This window comes from Quercus lobata, chromosome 2 (assembly GCF_001633185.2).
Source record: "Quercus lobata isolate SW786 chromosome 2, ValleyOak3.0 Primary Assembly, whole genome shotgun sequence".
In the NCBI taxonomy this organism is placed as follows: Eukaryota; Viridiplantae; Streptophyta; class Magnoliopsida; order Fagales; family Fagaceae; genus Quercus; species Quercus lobata.
In genome coordinates, this window is record NC_044905.1 from 56,957,351 (window position 1) to 56,972,337 (window position 14,987).

The 14,987-nt window shown below is 40.2% G+C and overlaps 1 protein-coding gene across 1 annotated transcript; it reads left to right on the forward strand.

Annotated features, from left to right (window-relative positions):
* The first annotated feature begins 1,134 nt into the window (after positions 1 to 1,134).
* LOC115966979 lies at positions 1,135 to 1,638 on the forward strand. Its single transcript, XM_031086102.1, has one exon. It carries the CDS (start codon positions 1,135 to 1,137, stop codon positions 1,636 to 1,638), a length of 504 nt encoding a protein of 167 aa, XP_030941962.1.
* Positions 1,639 to 14,987: the final 13,349 nt, after the last annotated feature.

Consider the following 14,987-nt stretch of genomic DNA (forward strand, 5'->3'; position numbering starts at 1 on the left):
GCCAGTACTCTCCTAGGGTCTTCTTTGTTTTTGTTTCGCAGGTGTTGTCTCGAGCACGTGAGGACTGTATAACTTACTAACGATTTTCGACATCATCAGTTAGCACCATCTATGGGAAATTGCAACTTGTAAGCCATACTATCGCTTCCCGGACAAAGAGTTGCATGGTACTTACTCACTTAATGGTGACCACCAACAATGTTTAAGGAGACGAACCATGCACAACCACCCCCAAGAGACAAGTTCAAACTCTCACCACTGCCATGGAGTGCCTCACCAAGCAAAACCATGATTTGGAAGAGCAGCTGTGCCAAAAGAACGTAGGGCTTAACGCATAGGAGGGAGACCAAGAAGGCACCAATGCTAAAAGAAGAGACCAAGAAGGGCCGAAAGGTAGTAATACCCTAAGCTGACAAGAATGACAAGACATGAGTCGTCCATACGTCATAGATATGACCCCACCTCACAGTCACAAAATGCAGATGATGAAGGAATGGATGGACTTTATGATGAACACCCTCAAAGGACGGGTGTCTAGTGACCTCGATGACTTGTTCCATCGAATTGATTCGCCATTCACCGTGTTCGTCACTTCATTCCCCTTTCCACTGAAGTTTCGTATGCCACAAGTGGAAAGTTATGATGGATCTAAGGACCCCCTAGGTCACTTGGAGTCTTTCAAGACCCTGATGCACCTTCATAGGGTGGCGGACGAGATCATGTGCAGGGCCTTCCCTACTATGCTGAAGGGTCTTGCAAGGATTTGATTCAGTAGGTTGACGCCCAACTCCATTGGTACCTTTAAGGAGTTAAGCACCCAGTTTGCTTCACACTTTATCAAAGGGCACAGGTATAAGAAGTCCATTGTGTGCCTGATGAGCATTAAGCAACAGGAATGAGACGCTAAGGTCTTACATAGCCCTCTTTAACAAAGAGACACTCTCAATCGATGAAACTGACGACAAGATACTTGTGGCTGCATTCATGAATGGGCTATGGAAGGGTAAGTTCCTATTTTCTCTATATAAGAATGACCCAAAGACTAGAGAACGACGGGAGGACAGGCAATCCAAGCCCCCCTCAAGGAAGTTCATGAGCTTCTCCTCGTTGGCTACCCTAATTGACCAAGTCTTGATGCAAATCAAGGACGAAGGAGCCCTGACCTTTCCTGACAAGCTGAAGGGAGATCCTAATAAGAGGTTTAGAGACAAGTACTGCCGTTTCGACCATGGCCACGGTCATGACACAGCCAACTACTATGACTTGAAGCAACAAATCGAAGCTCTCATCAGGCAAGGAAAGTTACAAAGGTTCGTCAGTCGGGAGAAAGCAGAACCACCTCAAGAGCAGGTTCCCCGATGGGACAACAAGCGTCCAAGGCCACCTCTAGGAGATATAAGAATGATTGTAGGAGGCACGACAGCCTCCGGTTCGTCCAAAAAGGCTCGAAAAACTTACCCAAAGATGGTGCGGATCGATAACCCTATCATCAAGTTCTCAGAAGAAGATACCCAACGTCTCCACCACCCGCATGATGATGTACATGTTGTTAGCATACGGATAAGAGACTACAACACACATCGGGTCCTAGTCGACAATGGAAGCTCTACTGATATCCTCTATTGCCCGGCATTCTAGCAAATGAGGATTGACAGAGAACAGCTGGTCCCGACCAATGCCCCATTCTTTAGGTTCAGAGGGACTAAAGTATACCCCCTCGGTGTGGTCCTGCTGCCCATTATGGTTGTTGATTATCCTCAACAAATCCCTAAAGATGTTACAATCCTTGTTGATGACCGACCCTCAACTCATGAAAGGCCATGACTTCGACCTACCATTTGATGATCAAATTCCCTACCGAATACGGAATAGGAGAAATACATGGAGATCAAGTGGCTACACGCGAGTGTTACATATCAATGTTGGAGATGGATGATCACCTACAGACAATGAATATAGAAGAGCAGTGGATAGTGGTAGAATCCATTGAAAGGCTTGAAGAGGTACTTCTTAATGACTCCAAGCCAGATCGAATAACTAGGATTGGCACCCTCGCCAGCCTGATGGTCCACCAAGCAATCATAACTTTTCTTAAAAATAACCAAGATGTATTTGCCTAAAGCCATGAAGACATGCTAGGAATCGACCCTTCGGTCATGGTACACAGGTTGAATGTGTCGCCCTCATTTTCGCCCATCTGTCAAAAGAAGCGGGTGTTCGCACAAGAACGAGACCAGGCTATAGCAGAAGAAGTCCATAAGTTACAAGAGGTAGGTTTCATTAGGGAAGTTTACTACCTCAACTGGCTAGCAAACGTCATGATGGTCAAGAAAGCCAATGGGAAATGGAGAATGTGCGTGGACTTCACAGACCTGAACAAAGCATGCCCTAAAGATAGCTACCCCCTCTTGCAGGTCGATGTCCTAGTTGACTCTACAGCTCAACACTAGTTGCTGAGCTTCGTGGATGCTTTTTCAAGTTATAACCAGATCAAAATGGACGAAGCAAATCAGGAGAAGACTTGGTTTGTAACCAGCCAGGGCCTCTTTTGCTACAAAGTAATGCCATTCGGCCTAAAAAACGTGGGTGCAACATATCAAAGGCTCGTGAACAAGATGATCGCATAGCAGATTAGGAGAAATGTTCAAGTCTACATTGACTACTTGCTAGTAAAAAGCCGAAGAGAGGGTGATCATTTAGAGGATCTTAGGGAAACCTTCAACACCCTTCGCTCTTATAACATGAAGCTCAATCCAGGTAAATGTACATTCGAGGTAACGGCAGGAAAGTTCCTAGGATTCATGGTGTCGCAGAGAGGTATCGAGGCCAATTTAGATAAGATCCAGGCCATAATAGAAATGGCACCTCCTAAGAATGTGAAAGAAGTACAAAGCCTTAACGACAAGGTAGCCGCCCTAAACAAGTTTGTGTCCAAAGCAATGGATAAGTGTCTACCTTTCTTCCGCACATTGAAGAAATCTTTTGAGTGGACAGACGAATGTCAACAAGCGTTCGAGGACTTGAAGGCCTACCTCTCTTCCCCACCATTACTAAGTCCCTTAAAACCAGGGGAAGAATTGTTCCTCTACTTGGTTGTATCCCCGGCCGCCATCAGCATGGCTATGATCAATGAATAAGACAAGGGCCAAAAACCCATGTACTATGCCAAAAACCCATGTACAGCGTGGCCATGATCAATGAATAAGACAAGGGCCAAAAACCCATGTACTATGCCAAAAACCCATGTACTACGCCAGCCGAGCACTTCGTGGTGCAGAGGAGAGGTACCCACCAATGGAGAAGCTCACCTTCGCTTTGGTTATAGTAGCTCGCAAGCTCAAATCGTACTTCCAAGCCCACACAATGATCGTCCTCACTGATAAGCCCTTACGATCGGCAATGAGCAATCCTAAAGCCGTTGAACGAATGGCACTATAGGCAATAGAGTTAAGTGAGTTTGACATGATACAGTATCAACCGCATAGTGCCATTAAGGGTTAGGTAGTCACTGACTTCATTGTGGAGTTCACTAATGAAGAGAGCCAGGAGGCTAAATAGTATCCTCAGTAGAGTGTACATATTGATGGATTGTCCAACCAACAAGCGGGAGGAGCGGGTATTGTGCTTCATTCTCCGAAAGGGGACAAGATTGAATGCATGGTTCATCTCGACTTCCTTACTACCAACAATGAAGCAGAGTACGAAGCTCTGGTGGCAGGACTAGATATCGCTAAAGTGGCAGGGGCTGCGAGCATGGTTATTCATTGCGACTCCTAAGTTGTCACCAACTAAGTAAACGGGGATTACGAATGTAAGAGTGAAAGGATGAAGAAGTACTTGGAGTAAGTAAAGAGAAGGGTATGTTAGGAAATATGTGATTCATTTGTTAGGAACATATGTCACTATTTTATGTAATTGGCTAATCTTTTGACAAAACGCACTTTACTTGTATTTGGGTAGATCTAGGATGTGTTTAATACTTCAAGAAACTGTGTTTCAAGATCAAGTGTTAAAGACATGCAAATCTGTCCAAGATTCAAGTTGAAGAAGTGTTGTTCATTAAAGCTCGACAGCTAGCTATCCATCGAGCTTAAGAAGCTGTTCCAGCCCCGTGGCTCGATAGCATCTCGACAGACAGGTATCTGTCAAGCTTTATGAAAAACAGATTTCCAGTTCTGTTTTGACTCTAATCCATGATTATGTGTTCGGGCTTTCTTTTCTTCTAACCCTAGACATATAAAAGGATTATTTTAAGGGCCGTTAAAGTGTACACAAGTTGCACAAGTGTTAAGCAAAGTTTGTTCAAGCGATTTGTAACCAAAGACAAAGTTTTGCCCTAGTTCATCATTCTTGTGAAGAAGTTGCTGTGTATGTGCACCGTAGGGTTTTGTGACTAAGCATTTTCTTGGTCTTCATCGTGTGGATGAACTAAAGAACTTTGTAACCAATAACCTTCTTTAGTTGGTGATTGAAGTCACGTACTGGGATCCGCGCATTGGTTAGTCACGTACTTGGGAGCCGTGCATCAAAAGGGGAAATTGTCACTATAGAATAAGTCCAATTGGGTATTGGGGTAAGGGTTCAACTGTAGGTTGGTATAAGGTACTGGGATTCCTTTACTTATAACCGCTTGTTATGATAATAATGGAATTTTGGGAATAGTGACCTGAAAATCACCCGGTGGGGTTTTTGCCATTAGGTTTTCCCCATTCGTAAACAAATCACCATGTCAAATTTATTTTTCACTGCATAATTAGTTTATTGGTGATTTGTTTATGCTACCATGTGTTTGCATGTTAATTTGATTAATTAATAAACTTGACTAATTAATCAATTAATTTATCACAAGGGATCAATTCGTTTTTGGCCTATCACAGTAGACGACTTACAGGCCAAGATTGTTCAAATCCCCAAAGGAGAGAATGAGTGAGCTGACCGTCTTGCCAAGGCTACATCAGCAAAACACATGATCATTTCCGACAAGATACTTTCTTTTGTTCATTTTTCACCATTAATAGATCTCGTCAATGTACAGGAGCTTAGCTCTAAAAGCAATTGGACCATGTCATTAGTTTCCTACTTGAAAAGCGGTGCATTACTAGATGGTAAGAAAGCCACAAGGAAGCTAAAGGTCTAAACATCATGATTCGTTTTGATAAGAGACGTCTTGTACAAGAGAGGCTTCTCCCGCCTATACCTAAGGTGTTTAAGCCCCGAAGAAGCAGATTATGTCATGAGAGAAGTACACGAAAGGATCTGCGGGAACCACTCAGGGTTGCGGTCATTGGTACATAAACTGATTCGAGCTAGATATTATTGGCCTATTATGCAGAGGGACGCCTAGACTTATGTCAAAGCCTGTGACAAATGTCAAAGGTTTAGCAATGTCATCAGACAGCCAACGGAAGAACTAACCCCGATGACAACCCCGTGGCCATTCGCTCAATGGGGACTTGACATTATGGGTCCACTCCTAATAGCAATGTGATAGCTGAAGTTCCTTATAGTCGGCATAGACTATTTTACTAAATGGGTAGAAGCAGAAGCCTTGGCTACCATTACAAAGAAGAATGTGAGAAGCTTCATCTGGAAAAATATCGTCTGCAGGTATAGGATTGCCAGAGTCTTGGTCTCAGATAACGAGAAACAGTTCGACAACGACTTCTTTAGGGATTTTTGCTCACAATTGTGAATTAAGAATCACTACTCCTCCCTCGCCACCCTCAAGCCAACGGGCAAGTTGAGGTCACAAACTGATCCTTGCTTAAAATCATCAAGACTCGGCTTGAAGGGGGCAAAGGGTGTATGGCCAGAAGAGCTGCCAAGTGTACTATGGGCGTATAGAACAATAGCCAAAACACCTATAGGAGAGACACCGTTTCGACTAGTATATGGAAGCGAGGCAGTCATCCAAGCAGTGGTCGGACTCACCAGCTACAGGGTAGGTAATCATGATGAAAGAAAGAACGATGAGGCTATATGTCTACAGCACGATCTACAAGACGAAGTCAGGGCGACAGCTGAACAAAGACTCACACATTACCAAGACCTCATGGCCAAGCACTACAACTCCCAAGTCAGACACAGAGACTTCAAGGTTGGAGACCTTGTCTTGAGGAAGGTATGGGTGCCACTAGAGACCCTGCCCAAGGAAAGCTCGGCCCTAATTAGGAGGGACCCTACAGAATCACGTCATGGTAGAGAAAAGGCACCTATCACCTAGAGACGCTATTCGGACAGAAGTTGTACCATCCATGGAACACCGAGCATCTCCGAAAGTACTACCAGTAGATAGCATGAAGAGAGACATTCCTTATTTTCCAATTTATTTTAGTTAATTTTTACTACAATACTTTTTAAGCCCCAAGGGCAAGTCTTTTTCTTTAAAGAACAATTTTTCTACGTATACATGCATTTACCATAATAAGAGGAGTTTATTTAGATACGACTGGAATATTTATCTGTTTCTAAGTGTTTATTCATGATTAAGTCCATAAGTGGATGAGTTCATCCCACGAGGATGAGTTAATATTAGTAAGTCCACAAGTGGACGGATTCATGATTAAGTCTATAAGTGGATGAGTTCATCCCATGAGGATGAGTTAATATTATCAAGTCCACAAGTGGACAAATTCATTATTAAGTCCATAAGTGGACGAGTTCATCCCACGAGGACTAGTTAATATTATTGAGTCCACAAGTGGACGGATTCATGATCAAGTCCATAAGTGGACGAGTTCATCCCATGAGGATGAGTTAATATTAAAGTCCACTAGTTGACGAATTCATTATCAAGTCCACAAGTGTAGTTCACCCCATGAGGATGAGTTGATATTATAAAGCCCACAAGTGGACGAGTTCACCCCATAAGGATGAGTTGATATTATAAAGTCCACAAGTGGACGAATTCATGATTAAGTCCACAAGTGGACGAGTTCATCCCATGAGGATGAGTTAATATTATTAACTCCACAAGTGGCCGGATTCATGATTAAGTCCATAAGTGAACGAGTTCATCCCATGAGGATGAGTTAATATTATCAAGTCCACAAGTGGAAAAATTCATTATTAAGTCCACAAATGGACGAGTTCCTCCAATGAGGATGAATTAATATTACCAAGGCCATAAGGTGGATGCATTAAAACTACGCAGTCCATAGGTTGACAAGTTCGTGATTAAGTCCACAAGTGGACGAGTTCAAGATACCTTAAGGGTTTGTTAAAACTATTAGGCCTCCAAGTGGACGAGTTCAAGATCCCTTAAGGGTTTGTTAAAATTATTAGGCCTCCAAGTGGATGGGTTTATTGCAAGAACCCACTAATAGACGAGTTCATTGTTAAGACTATTAAGTTTGATGCCTCAATTTATTAAAGACAAGTAGACAAGTTTCTTATTTTGTCCTCAAACAGGACGAGGTCTTTGTCATGGCTAATGGATTCATCCTAAGTCCTCTTGCATACAGGCACAAAGAATGAGCAAACATATATCAATACATAAAGATCAACATATGCTAAAAAGCGACGGATGTAAAAAGTATACCATACATAAAATAAGGTCTTTACAAAAAGGGCCCAAAAAACAAAGGGGCATTTAACATTTTCTAAAAGTTAGACTAAATATACAATAAGATTATCATTCAAAAAAAAAAAAAAAAAACTAAGTCAAAGAGGTCGAGGCATCCTGAGGGTTCTCGTCATTTTTGTCTTGAACGTCTTGAGTAGGAGGGTTCTCAACATTCAGAGGCTTAGTGGACGGGACGGAAGGGGTAACAGGAGGATCCACGGCAGGCTGAGTGAGGACGACACTATCATCTTTTGGATCAGGCTCCGATTCTATGGAGTCATCGGTTTCATCAAGGATAGTGTCGCCGACAGGAGTTGACGGCAAGGGATCGTCCATGGTGACCTTGGATAAATCCAAGTAAGGGTAGATGGACTTGACCTGTTTAAGGCAATCCTTAAACCCGACACCATAGTAGACAGTGCAGGAATCAATGAATGGCTATGAAGCCTTGAATTCCTTTACGGCATCAGCCATGGCTATCTCCACCTACCCTAGAAAGGCCGTAAGCTCTTTCTCTACCGTTGCCTTAGCTTCTTGCTCCTTCTTCTTCTGACGACCCTCCTCCTCTAGCTTCTCCCTTAGCTCCTTCACCTCTTTCATCTCCTTATTAAGAGTACGAAGGGCCTCCTTGTATTGCTTCTGCTCCTCAGTCAAAGTCCCGTTGCACTAGTGCAAACGGGCAATCACCCCTTCTTAGGTGACGCTTCTATCCTATAGCGCCTTCATGCAGACCAACGCCTACAAACAGAATAACTATCAGCTATTGAGTAGTGAATAAATAAAAAAAGAAAGGAAAAAGGAAGAGACATATCCGAGCAAGGTAAAAAAGGCTTGATAACCCCAGCTCCTCCGTCATTTGCTCAGCACAAGAGTCCACATCCTTATCCTTGATGATTGACTCAATCACCTCAACGACATAGTCCTTGTGAAAAGGCTTGATAACCCCAGCTCCTCCGTCATTTGCTCACACAAGAGTCCACATCCTTATCCTTGATGATTGACTCAATCACCTCAACGACATAGGTGAGTAAGGAGACAATGATCGGGTCCTTGAGTGATGAGGCTTAATGTTGTCATCAATCCCTTGACTGCCCTATGGCTCGGCTTGGGAGAAGATAGCTTCTTAGGGAGCTTATCCGCAGGGGGGACAAACACTTTCTTAGGAGGACGGTCGTCCTTCCTGCCAGCCTTCCTCTTGGGCGCCCCCTTTCCGACGACCTTAGGGGCTGACGATGACACCCCCTCCTTCCCCTTCGCCTTCTTTTCCTTTTCTTTCCTGTGCGCAGTAGCTGCCCTCACCTACACCCTCTACCTAGCTGCCTCCATTTCTACAAAGGACAAGTGACGAGCGTTAGACTAAGTGACGACAAAAAGAAAAATGATGGGAGAAAATTAAATAATACTTACGCTGATGGGAATAGGTATTTAATCTACAAGCTGCAAGCGTCGGCTCCAGACCACCATAGTATGCGTGCAACATATCGAGGGTGATCAAATCCCTACACTTCTACTGCCCAACTGGAATTTCAAGGACCCGGCGAATGAAGGTCTCCTGCTCGTTAGTTATGTTCAGACGAACACTGGGTGAAAAAGGAAAATGACGACATTAAAACACTTAACAAGTGAATGGAAAAGTTAAAGCAAAAACTGATGGTTCTAAACCTGAATCCTTGACAAAAACCCAAGTATTGTCAAAACCATGGGGCATTGTAGCCCACTCTTCTGGATGGCATACCCAATCTGTCCCCTAAACGAAGAAGTATCTACCCTTCCAATTCTTGTTAGGGTCGGGTATGTCTAACACAAGCCTTAACACTTTCTTCCATGTAGTGAAGTGGTATTTTCCTTGGAACGAGATGATGTGCTGAGGTCTATAGCAATAAAAGAACTCGTCCAACGAAAGCTGACGGTGCCCACCACTCAGACAACCCCACAAAATCTTAGCTTTTATAAAGATCCTCCAAGCATTTGGAGCAATTTAGTTGATGGATAAACCAAGAAAAATTAGCCAACTGATGGTGCAATGCCGTCAGTGGCAACCTTAGTCCCATTGAAACATAGCGTCGTACATGCCGACGTCCGCAGTCTTCCCTGAGTATCACTTCTCGAATTTCCCAGGGAGATGAATTGGGATATAGTTAGGGATTTGGTAATGATCCCTCAGATTCTTAAAAATGTTAGCCATCATCGTCAGCAAGAAGTCATTGACGGTCCACATTTTAGGAAGGATAAACGGACAGGTATGCCTATCCTTAGGGATTCTTGAACTTCCAACTTCGAGGGTTCTCCCATCAGCATCACCCTCATCCCCGTCATTCTCTTCTCCCTCATCACCTTCATCCTCACCCTCATCTATATCTTCCACACCTCCCTCTCCAACACAACTTTCCACTTCCTCGTCAGGAGAATAGGTTGATGTTTCCCTCTCTGACGACTAGGAAAGGCCCTCCTCGGGCTCATGACTTGTCTGGAAGACCTCGTCGTAGCTCGCTCCCTCACAGACTGACGACTACCCACTAGTCGCTTCTTTAGACATCTATTTACCTATAAGCGACGGAGGTATTCTAAGAACCTAAGTTGACGACCTCTCTAAAAGAGGTAAACGATCAACTAGAAAAACGAAGATGAAAGATAGGATGAAATAAAGGAAAAGGTGACTTACCAAGTAAAGTAGACGGTTTCTTGAAAGGTGATAGTCTTAGCAAAAGAACAAAAGGCAACAAAGTCAACAAGATGACATGAGTGAAGTTCTTGGAAAAATGAGCTCTCTCTTTGAAGATCGATGATGATGAAATAGGAGAAAATGAGTAAGAAAGTGAGATATATATAGGATGAAAAGTGCATGGAAGACGAAGTGACACCCTCGTCGAGAAATGGGGCCAATTCACTTAAGCCACATGTCCAAGCAATTAATAAAGGCTGCTCGAGGAATCACCCATAAATGCCCTCTCTCTTTTTGATAAATAAAATAATAAATAGTAAAAAGAGAGAGAGCTACGAATTGAACTCCATAACCCGTTGGCTAAAGCCGACAGGGCTATGAAGTAGGGGGCAGATTATAAGGGTAATTCTATGGTTTTAATGAAGTTGTCCATATTAGGCAAAAGCGATGGTTCTAATGAACTCGTTAGCCTCGCTTGCACTTTCACAGCCTAACAACAATAGAATAAAGGGGAAATTGCACTTTACCCACCTGTGGTTTGGCCCATTTTAACAGTGCCCACCCATGGTTTAAAAGTTATCACTTAACCCACCTGAGGTGACCTCCGTTAGACCACAGTTACCCACCACTCCCTTTTCACCGTTAAAAATAGGGGTAAATGTATCTTTTCATTATATTTTATGTCTCTCTCCTCTTTTCTCTCCTTCTTCTTCTTCTTCACATAAAACATAAAAGAAAACCAATACACCTACAATCATAAACAAAGCCACAAATCCATGTGAAGATACACCCATAGATTCGCTAGCCTTCCACTGCTAAATCCAAAAATTGACTACTTAATTTTTCATAGAACAATCACAAAATAAAACTCTAACCCTCTTTCTTTTGTTGGGTTCTCTAAAAAGAACCCGAATTTACAAGTAAAAAAAAAAAAAAAAAAAAAAAAAAACCCCAGAAATCTGTTCAAATTTGACTACTTAATTCTTCATAGAACAATCACAAAATAAAACTCTAACCCTCTTTCTTTTGTTGGGTTCTCTAAACAAAACCCAAATTTGCAAGTAAAAAAAAATCTGCAAAAAAAAACCCAAAAATCTGTTCAAATTAACTACTTAATTCTTCATAGAACAATCACAAAATAAAACTCTAACCCTTTTTCTTTTGCTGGGTTCTCTAAAAAAACTCAGATTTGCAAGTAAAATATATATATGCAAAAAAAAAAAAAAAAAAAAAAAAAAAAAAAAAAAAAATCTGTTCAAATTGCTAGGTTCAAATTTTTAGGGTTTAATGGATTTGTGGGTTAATCAGTCAATACTACTACAGCCACAGATCCAGCAGCGAACCCAACTCTATTCAAAATGGTGCCACTCTGAGTCGATCTAAGAGCTTCAATAGGTGGAGTACTAATCGAAGATGGAGGACTCACCGAAGCCTCAAAATAAGCTGGAGGAGAAGATGGTGGAGAGTTCACCACTACTGGAGACGAAGCAGGCACTAGAGTCTTTCTAACTGTAGGCAACGACGCTAAAGCTTTAGGAGCAAGTGCTTGTGTTGGCGACTTTGATGGAGAGTGTGAAGGAGACTGGGCTAAAGTTGATATAGACGAAAACCCAAGCTTCAATACACCTTCTTGCTTGCAAGTGTTAGATTTCACTTTGGCAATCTAAGTGAAGAGAGAAAGGGATTATGGGTTTGGGGATTTTTAGGGATTCTAAGGTAGAGAGAGGGAGAGAGCTTGTTCTTCCTTTTACGGTTCTATTTGGGTTCTAATTTTGGCTTATATAGTAAAGGGGATTTTCTAACGGGAAGGGCAGAGATGGGTAACGAGGGTCTAACGGAGGCCACCTCAGGTGGGTTAAATGATAACTTTTAAACCATAGGTGGGTACTATTAAAATGGGCTAAACCACAGGTGGATAAAGTGCAATTTCTCCTAGAATAAAATTCGTTAATTCCACCAAAAAGCTAACGACTGCACCTTGAAGACAACAAACACCTGAACAAGATGACTATAATATATTGATGGGATATGAAGTTGATGGAGGGAAGTTGAAGGGGATAAGCAAACCTTTAACGAAGTTGATATGGCTTGGCCTCCATGCATAAGTATATAAGGAAATATCTTATACCCCACGCTTAACCCTAATCAAGAGAGTCCTATAAGGAAAAGATCCCATAAGATACGCGAATTAAAGAAGACCTCTCCCACAAGGAAAGATCTTCTAAGCCAAGGAACGAATATCAATCCCATGCTACTATAAAAACCCCAAGACCCTCACAAACCAAGGTACATATAATTCCCCTAGCTTTGGCACTCTAGAGCTGTGAAAATTTTCTAACTTAACCTTCGAAGGGTCTTTGGCCAGTACCACACTGGTACTCTCCTCGGGTCTTCATTGTTTTTGTTTCACAGGTGTTTTCTTGAGCACATGAGGACTGTGTAACTTACTGATGATTTTTAGCATCATCAGTAGAGAAGTAGGTGAAGCATAGAGTTTAATATTGTTGGGATAAAGAAAAATAATAGAATATTGCCATTATTTAATCAAAATTAATCTTTGGAGGTTGCTTTGATGAGCACATTTAACATTTCTTTTCTCTAGTTTATTGTTTTCATTTTCCCATTTTCTAATATGCATCAATTGAGCTCCTTTTTTAATTTTAACAATATATATATATATATATATATATATATATATATATTTGAGTGAGTTCATTATCACCTCAATCAAAAGGACTGAGATAATTATAAAATGACAATTTGAAGATAATGATGAAAGCAAACTCATTTGGGTTCAATATGAATTTCTAGCAAACTCTTATATATATATATATATATATATATATATATATATATATATAGACACACAGATACATACAAGTGCTCATACATAGTACATTTTTTCTATTTGCCTAAAAATGTGAGTAATTTTTTCATACTTTGTGAGAGATAACTAAACTAAAATTATAGAAAAATTCATAAGCTAATTTCAATTTTTTTTTTTTTTTTAAATATCATAAGTTTTATGTAGATACTTCTTTCAAATAAAATGGAATGATCAAGTCATATACTATTATTTAGTAATTGAAATATTTATGAGTTTTATATACAAAAATGAATTTAAATAAAGTATTTATATGGTATCTATAATATATTTTTAACTTATTATGAGATAATTTTTTGTTTTGTTTAAACTTTTGAAATTTTATTTAAAAAAATAATAATTTTATTCACCCCTTATAATTCTAACAAACTTGTGGAATAAACTTAATGGTTAACATATAAAATAAATAAATAAATAAATAAAAACTTGATCTACAAGTAACAAAACAATAAACCAAATGAAGAATTATTTGGGAAATTATCATTCTAATTTGTTAGGTTCTAAAGACTTAGGTATTTATGTATTTAGAACTCTAATGTGTATTGTTGGCAAACCATGACCAAAACAATGTGTTTAGAAGTGTTTTAGTCTTGCTCAAAGTTGTATATTTTATGTAAAGTTGGAATCGAGCTAATGCAAAAGTTATTGTGCATTTCGGCCTGGCTCGATCGATCGAAGCTTAGGCTCGATCGATCAAATCTCGGGCAGAATGCGTTTTTCTGCAGATTTCCAACTCAGCCCTAGTTGTTTAAAATGTTTAGGGTTTTCTAATTTGTCCTAAGTATAAAAGGCAAACTTTAGCCACGTTTTAATGTTGCTCATATTGCTGTTTGTATAAATCTCTTGTGAGATCTAGAGGATCTTTCCTTTACACAAACTTAGGGTTTTCAAGGAGGAGATTTTAACTACACCTTGATGATCAACTCGGTTACTGCCATTGAAGCTTAAAGAAAACACAAGCGGGTGTGCTTGTGTCTGGTGGTGAATCCAAGAAAGAAGGAGTCCGTGGATTCGGAACTTGTACGTGGTCATGTCAGTAAGTTCTACTGGTGGGTAGTAATAAGAAGTCGAGTGTGGGGGCTTGTAAGTCTTATTGTATGAACTTCGATCCTTTCAAGATAGTGGATTCAAGTTTACCTTGAGGATAGCTAGGTCAAATCCTCTCTAGGTTTTTACTGGTTTGGTTTCCTAGGTGATCATATCTGTGTGTTATTTATCTTTCCACTGCTTTGCATGATATGATTGTTTTGATTGTGATAACCTAGTTTTGTTAAATTGGACTAAGTAACAACTTGGCTAATTACCTAAGTTAATTCAATTGTGTTTTAAGGGGTCTAAAATCTACCATAATCAATCTCTCAAAAAAAACTCTATTTTATTTTCAATTGATATCTCATGTGACTTTTCACTCTTTCCAATCCCAAGAATCAACAAAAAATTATAAGATAAGAAAAATAACAATAAATAGAAGAAACAATATTTGAGTACTCAAGAAATATATAAATATATATATATATATATATATATATATATATATATATATATATATAACACACTAAGCATATTAAAAACATATTTTGAAGTGTATTGTTGGAACTGGGCTGACAAAACCTAAAATTGTTTAGACAATACTTAGGCTTGTAATAACTTAGATTTTGTAACTTAGGCATTGTAATTGTAGGCCTTGTAATCTTGTTAGTTGTTACTATTATAAATAAAGTATCCTTAATTTTCTTATTCTCATTATTAACTTGTACATTTCACAAAAAAATTATGTTAAGTTAGATTGTATCAAACTCATTCCTCTTTGTGAAAAATGAATTTTTTGTCTCGAGTAGTGTTTAATTACTTCGAGCAACATAAAATTGGTGTGAACT

Bases quoted from the DNA above. Each gene is read 5' to 3' on its own strand.
- LOC115966979 (XM_031086102.1), top strand. From the start codon at position 1,135: ATGCAAATCAAGGACGAAGGAGCCCTGACCTTTCCTGACAAGCTGAAG.